Source organism: Protobothrops mucrosquamatus, unplaced genomic scaffold, assembly GCF_001527695.2.
Source record: "Protobothrops mucrosquamatus isolate PMUCROS unplaced genomic scaffold, P.Mucros_1.0 scaffold344, whole genome shotgun sequence".
NCBI lineage: Eukaryota > Metazoa > Chordata > Lepidosauria > Squamata > Viperidae > Protobothrops > Protobothrops mucrosquamatus.
Window position 1 is genome coordinate 443861 of NW_015386681.1, and position 7657 is coordinate 451517.

At 50.5% G+C, this 7657-nt stretch overlaps 1 protein-coding gene across 1 annotated transcript in view; it reads right to left on the minus strand.

The window, feature by feature from the left end:
• Window positions 1-3881: 3881 nt before the first annotated feature.
• The window catches only part of SLCO2B1 (solute carrier organic anion transporter family member 2B1), a 38867-nt gene continuing 35091 nt past the window's right edge, over window positions 3882-7657 (minus strand). The window contains exons 12-14 of the mRNA XM_029284051.1: window positions 7270-7334; window positions 4603-4723; window positions 3882-4020 (exon numbers count right to left, since the gene is read on the minus strand). Of these exons, the coding sequence (XP_029139884.1) occupies window positions 3882-4020; window positions 4603-4723; window positions 7270-7334 (325 nt within the window). The remainder of the gene's footprint in view (window positions 4021-4602; window positions 4724-7269; window positions 7335-7657) is intronic.

Sequence of the window (7657 nt, forward strand, 5' to 3'; positions counted from 1 at the left end):
GCGGCCGCATTCTGGACCAGCTGAAGCCTCCAGATGCTCCTCATAGGGAGCCCCATGTAAAGAGCATTACAGTAGTCCAGGCGGGAGGTGACGAGGGCCTGAGTGACTGTGCGCAAAGCATCCCGGTCCAGAAAAGGGCGCAACTGGTAGATCAGGCGAACCTGATAAAACGCCCCCCTGGTCACGGCCGACAAATGGTTGTTGATTCTAGGGGTCTTTGTCTTCCTAATCCCATCAGCTCTAAGCTTCCTGGCTCCAGTCTTTCTGAAAGGATTACCACATCTGCATTTCTACAGAGAGAGAATCTAGAACTAAGGAGAAACTTCCTGACGGTTAGAACAATTAACCAGTGGAACCACCTACCTCCAGAAGCTGTGAATGCTCCAACACTGGAGAGGAAAAAACAAGGTAAAAACGATCTTAACATCACCACGATGTAAAAAAAAAGATGTTGAGACTCTAGAAAGAGTGCAGAGAAGAGCAACGAAGATGATTAGGGGACTGGAGGCTAAAGCATATAAGGGACGGTTGCTGGAATTGGGTATGTCTAGTTTAATGAAGAGAAGGACGAGGGAGGACAGGATAGCAGCCTTCCAGTATCTCAGGGGCTGCCCCAAAGAAGAGGGAGTCAAGCTATTCTCCAAAGTGCCCGAAGGCAGGACAAGAAGCAACGGATGGAAACTAATCAAGGAGAGAAACAACCTAGAACTAAGGAGAAACTTCCTGACAGTGAGAACAATTAACCAGTGGAACTACCTGCCTCCAGAAGCAGTGAATGGTCCAACACTGGAGGTTTTTAAGAAGAGACTGGACAGCCATTTGTCCGAAATGGTATAGGGTTTCCTGCCTGAGCAGGGGGTTGGACTAGATGACCTCCAAGGTCCCTTCCAACTTTGCTACTACTACTACTACTACTACTATTATTATTATTATTATTATTATTATTATTATTATTATTATTATTATTATTATTATTATTATTATTATTATTATTATTATTATTATTATTATAGAAATGGGAGGTTGTTTCTGCCTCTGCCTTTTCCATGATTCATTTTAGGGAAATATAATATTCTGCCTTTTTAATGTTCCCTAAATAAAATATTTCTTTCTCGGGGGGGGGGAGGGTTGAGCTGTCTCCCCACAACTTTGTCCTCCCCCATTTTCTTTATTAGCGTGCCAAGGACACCTGGGCTGAATTCTCGGACAGGTTTATTTAAATCTTCTGACCGCAGGAAAAAAAAATCTTTTTATTTCTCTGATCTCTCCAACCGCTACAGATCAGGCGATTCCCTCTCACCGCTGGGGAGGCTGCGTCCCGCCCAGCCGGTCCCAAAGATCAGAGGAAGCGTGTGGGCAACGGAGATGTGAATTCTTCATGCGATTAAAGATTTTTTTTCTTTTCTTGTCTCTTCCTCTGCAGAAACCAGCGGGAAGGGAAGGAGCATAAAAGCTTCTGGGGGGCAGAAGTTAAAAGGATGGGTCCATTAGGCAATGGTCTGCAATTCTCTTCTCTGTTTTCCTGGCGTTCGGGTCAGTTCCCTAATTATACAAGCCATTGGTGTATAAAATGAGGGCAAACTCCACTCCCTATTAGGACTGATGATGTTACCTAGTTGGGTAGTGAAACGTCTGCAAGAAAACAGCCAAGCTCAGAGACCACCCAGGACCCCACAGTCTTTTTTCTTCTTCTTCTTCTCCTCCTCCTCCTCCTCCTCCTCCTCCTCCTCCTCCTCCTCCTCCTCCTCCTCCTCCTCCTCCTCCTCCTCCTCCTCCTCCTCCTCCCTTTCTCTTTCTCCACATACCCCACTCCCTCCTAACACTGATGATGTTACCTAGTTGGGTCGAGAAATGTCTGCAAGAAAACAGCAAAGCTTAGAAAACACCAAGGAACCGACAGTTTTCCTCCTCCTCCTCCTCCTCCTCCTCCTCCTCCCTTTCTCTTTCTTCACATACCCCACTCCCTCCTAACACTGATGATATTACCTAGTTGGGTAGTGAAATGTCTGCAAGAAAACAGCCAAGCTCAGAGAGCACCCGGGACCCCACAGTCTTTTTTCTTCTTCTTCTTCTCCTCCTCCTCCTCCTCCTCCTCCTCCCTTTCTCTTTCTCCACATACCCCACTCCCTCCTAACACTGATGATATTACCTAGTTGGGTAGTGAAATGTCTGCAAGAAAACAGCCAAGCTCAGAGAGCACCCAGGACCCCACAGTCCTCCCCCTCCTCCCTCCCTACTTTCTTTCCCCCTCCTCCTGCTCCTCCTCCTCCCTCCTCCCACTGATAACGTTACCCACTTGGGTCCTGAAACATCTGCCAGAAAACAGCCAAGCTCAGAGAGCACCAAGGACCCCACAGTCCTCCTCCTCCCTCCCTCCCTCCCTCCCTACTTTCCTCCTCCTCCTCTTCCTCCTCCTCCTCCCTCCTAGTACTGATAACGTTACCTACTTAGGTCCTGAAACATCTGCCAGGCTCCCAGAAAATTCAGTGGGATGCGCAAGGACAACCTTTGCAGGTGAGCAGACTGAAAATCAGGAAGCTTGACCAGGTGAGTGTTGGCCCATGAGGGTCAACCTAGAAGACGAGAAGAGGAGTCGCTCCTTCATTTTCCCGGAGCAGGGGGTCTTCCAACTTGGCCCTTGGATGACTTGTGGACTTCGACTCCCAGAATTCCTCAGCCAGGCACGCGTGCCTGGCTGAGGAATTCTGGGAGTTGAAGTCCACAAGTCATCCAAGGGCCAAGTTGGAAGACCCCCTGGACTTCAACTCCCAGAATTCCTCAGCTAGGCAGGCTGGCTGAGGAATTCTGGGAGTTGAAGTCCACAAGTCATCCGAGGGCCAAGTTGGAAGACCCCTGTCCTGGAGGGTCCCTGGGGCCGTTGGGAGCCTAACCAAGGAAGCCAGGCAGCCAAAGATGGCTAGGAGTTCAGTTGCCCACAACACCAGCTGTGCCACCCCCTTCAGAGCTTGGAGGAGATTGCCAGGGGGGGTCTCCTCCCTCCCACTCAACGCCCCTCATCCCCAGCGGCCAAGAACAATGGATCCTCTGGAAGGGAGCGTTCCCAACAGAGGCTTCTCCCCTGAATTCCGGGGTTTCTTTGGGACCCCCCCCAGAATGGACCCTGACTTCTTTGGGGGAACTTAAGCCTCTCCATTCCCTGGGCGCTTTTCAGTGGCTACAATAGGTTGGCCGATGCTGCTCACCAGACAGTCAAATTACATATTTAATTCTAGTTTGCCCTTCAGCAAATGGCAGAACGGGCTAGGGACATCCAGTCACATTGTTGGAAAGAAAAGAAAGAAAGAAAGAAAGAAAGAAAGAAAGAAAGAAAGAAAGAAAGAAAGAAAGAGAAGGAAGGAAGGAAGGAAGGAAGAAAGAAAGAAAGAAAGAAAGAAAGAAAGAAAGAAAGAAAGAAAGAAAGAAAGAAAGAAAGAAAGAAAGAAAGAAAGAAAGACTTTGGATCCGAGGCATCCTGGATCTGGAGAGTCTTCATTTTTAACTCTAGACACAGTAGAGTTTGTGCAATTCGGAGATAGTTGTGGACTTAGGATGGGAGGGAGAAAGGAAGGGAAATAGAAAGAAAAAGAAAGAAAGAAAGAAAGAAAGAAACAAACAAACAAAAAAGTAAAAAAGAAAGAAAGAACGGAAGAAAGAAAGAAAGAAAGAAAGAAAAAAAGAAAGGCAAAGAAGAGAAAAAGAAAAGAAAAAAAGGAACAAAAAAAAAAAGAAAAGAAACATCGAAGAGCTCCAGATTGAAACTAGGAAAGTCCTTGTTGCATCCAAGTTTCACTCCAATTCCTGCCAAGCAATCCAGTTCCGTCCATTGGGCCGAGCCGAAACCCAGAGTGCCGATCCCACCCACCCCCATATCCAGGGTGTGATTAACTGGCGGGTCCTGGAGATGCCCCCCTTTTTTCTTCCTCTTCCTCCTCTTCATCCTCCTTTCGAACCAGGAGTAAATAGACGATGCAGAAGGAGAGACAGCAGCAGGTTTCGAATAAAAGCTGGATGCCCACAAACCTGGGGAGGGGGGATGTCAAAAAAACCAGAGTCATTGGGTGGGCATGGCCGGCTCTACATCATTCGTGTCAAGGGTGCCTGTGGGGGCCTGGGCAGGAGTGGGACAGATCTGAGGGTCTCTGGCAGAAGGGGGTGGGACAGGGGCAAGCGCCAAGGCATGGTCCATTTCTTCGTTCCTCACAAAGGGTGACCCCTCCCCAGCATGCACCCAGGGGACGGGGTCGACACGGCAGGGGACGGTCCCTCGCTGTTTCCAGACGGCCTTGTGGAGCTAAGACTGAATGTGTTTCAGCATAGATGGCCACCACAAAATTGTACATTGGTTCCCGGCCGGACAGGGCCAGGGCCAAGGCAGCGGGGGCCGTTCCCTCACTGTTTCCAGAATGGCTTTGCGGGCCACATGAAACCACTTCGCGGGCTGCCTCCGGCCCCCGGGCCTTGTGTTTGACATGTCTGCCCTACACAAACCGAGATCCTTTGCGTGCTGCTTATCTCCTTGGTCCTGCGCAGGGCCAACTGATGTCCGGCGATTAAGACGAAGGAAGGAGGCCCGGATCGAGCAAAGGAAGAGAGAGGACTCACATTTTCCGGAATGCCGTGTGGTTGTAGTATCGACAACCTGCTCTCTTTTTGCACTTATACTGCCACAGGAGACAGGTTGTGTCGATGGCACTGCCGTAGACCACGGGAGCAGGCAGCCAGGCTGGGGAAGAAGCAAAGAATACATACAGAGAGTCAACAACTCATTTAATTTCTGTTTGAGGTTACAACAATGCTGGAAAAAGTGACCTAAATCCGTTTTTCTCACTTATGACCATTGCAGCATCCCTACGGTCAGATGATCAAAATTCAGATGTTGGGCAACTGACTTGTATTTATGACAGTTGCAGCATCCCGGGGTCATGTGATCCCTTTTGTGACCTTCTGACCAGCAAAGTCAATGGGGGGAAGCCGGATTCGCATAATGACCGTGTTGCTATTCTAACAACGGCGGTGATTCACTTAACCACAGTGGCAAAGGAAGGTCGTAAAATGGGGCACAGCTCAGTTAACCAATATCTCACTTAGCGACAGAAAGGTGGGGCTCGAGGATGGTCATAAGTGGAGGACCCTTGTGCCCCTGTTACTGAGGGGTAAGTTGCACCCCCTAGTGACAGATTTTATCTTCCTGGGCTCCAACATCCCCGCAGATGGGGACTGCAGCCAAGAAATCAAAAGACGCTTGCTCCTGGGGAGGAAAGCCATGGCAAATCTAGACAGCATACTAAAAAGCAGAGACGTCACCCTGCCAACAAAAGTGCGTAGAGTCAAGGCCATGGTTTTCCCAGTTGCAACGTATGGCTGTGAAAGTTGGACCGTAAGAAAGGCTGAGCGCCAAAGAATGGAGGCCTTTGAACTCTGGTGCTGGAGAAGACTCCTGCGAGTCCCCTGGACTGCAAGGCGATCCAACCGGTCGGTCCTAGAGGAGATCAACCCCGACTGCTCTTTAGAAGGCCAGATCCTGAAGTGGAAACTCAAGGACTTTGGCCACCTGATGAGAAGGAAGGACTCCCTGGAGAAGAGTCTAATAATGCTGGGAAAGATGGAGGGCAAGAGAAGAAAGGGACGACAGAGAAGGAGGTGGCTGGATGGAGTCCCTGAAGCAGGAGGCGTGAGCTTCAATGGACTCCAGAAGATGGTAGAGGACAGGAAGGCCTGGAGGAACGTTGTCCGTGGGGTCGCGATGGGTCGGACACGACTTTGCAACTAACAACAAGTGCCACCCCGGGGCTTCATCCGAAAAGGCCTCCGGGGTTGGTCCACTTGTAGCCGGGAAAAAATGTGGACTTCGGTTCCTTCCTCTCCTGCTCCGGAGCTGTCCGAGGTGCTGAAGCTGCGGGCGGCTGGATCCGCTCAACGCGGGAGTTCGGCCCTTGCTGCTCTCGCGTCCAAGCCTGGGGGGGAAGGCGGGGGGGGGATGTCCTGGGCCTTTGCTGTGTCTGTAATCTAAAAGTCCCCTTCCATCTAGATATGACAAGCAGGAAGGAAGGAGTGGAAGGAAAGAAGGAGGGAGGGGAGGGAGGGAGGGAAGGAGGAAGGAAGAGGGAGGGAAGGAACGAAGGAACGAAGGAATGGGAAGGGTGGGAGGAAGGGAAGGGAAGAAGGAGAAAAGAAGAAGGGGCTAAGGAAGGAACAAAGGAAGAAATGGGAAGGGGAGGGGAGGGAGAAAGGAAGAAGGGAGGGAGGGAGCGAGGGAAGAAGGAGGAAGGAAGAGGGAGGGAAGGAATGAAAGAATGAAGAAATAAAAGGAAAGGGTGGGAGGAAGGGAAGGGAAGAAGGAGAAAGGAAGGGGGCTAAGGAAGGAAGGAAGGAAGGGAAGGAGGGGAGGAAGGAAGGAAGGAGAGGAGGGGAGGGGAGGAAGGAAGGAAGGAGAGGAGGGGAGGAAGGAAGGAAGGAAGGAGGGAAGGGGAGGGAAGGGGAGATGGAGGAAGGAAGGAAGGAGGAAAGAAGGGAAGGAGGGAAGGGAGGAGGAAGGGAAGGAAGAAAGGAAGGAAGAAAAGGGAAGGGGAGGGAGAAAGGGAAGGTAACGAGGGAGGGAGGAAAAGGAGGAGGGAGGGAAGGAAGGAATAAAGGGAGAAAAGGGGAAGTGAAGAAGGAGGAAGGAAGGAAGGAAGGAAGGAAGGAAGGAAACCTAGGGCTGGCCCTTCCCCTCCTTTGTTCCTTCCTTCCTTCCCTCCCTCTTCCTTCCTCCTTCTTCCCTCCCTCTCTTCTTTCCCTCCCTTCCCTTCCCTCCCTGTAGGAATAACCTATAGCTGCCTAACAGTCAGAGAAGGAAATGTAGGAAGCCCCCACCCTCACTGACCAGGCTGCAGACCCAGAAGGCGGGAGACTCGCACCTTCCGACTTGCAAGTTTCCCTAGGGCAAACATAGGCAACCTTGGCTCTTTTATGACTCGTGGACTTCAACTCCCAGAATTCCTGAGCCAGCATGCCTCAGCTTGGAAACCTCTCCCTTTCCCCTCAGCGTGGCTGGTTCAGGAATTCTGGGAGTTGAAGTCCACAAGTCATAAAAGAGCCAAGGTTGCCTACCCCTGGACTAGGCGGAGGTAGGGTGGAGAATGCCCACCCATTGCCGGTCTGATTTGTAAAACTTCATACCTTTGTTTCATCCCAAGAGATAGAGATCTGCTTCATAGATTGCTAAATTCCGCACAGATCCCGGTGCCAGCCTAGAATTCCCAATGGAACCGGCCTTGCCCCTTGACTTACCGAGAACTCTCAAGAGCAGAAATTGTATGCCGAGGGCGAAGGATTTGTCTTGCCTCTTGACGCTCCTGAAACCACGAAGAAAAGGATTTGGTGGGGAAGAAATAACTGTGGCTCTCCGGGGATGCCAATTGGAGGATCCACGGCGGTTTTACACACACTTTGCTGTGGCTTCTCGGCATGGGAACAGTGTGGGACTCAGAACAGTTAGAAATATTTTGGAGAACACCATGCTCCTTGTCTCAAAGGTGTTTCTTCAAAATGCAGCTGGACATTTTTTTCTTGGAGGAGGAGGAGGAGAAGGAGGAGGAGGAGGAGGAGGAGGAGAAGGAGGAGGAGGAGGAAAGAAGAAGAAGAAGAAGAAGAAGAAGAAGAAGAAGAAGAAGAAGAA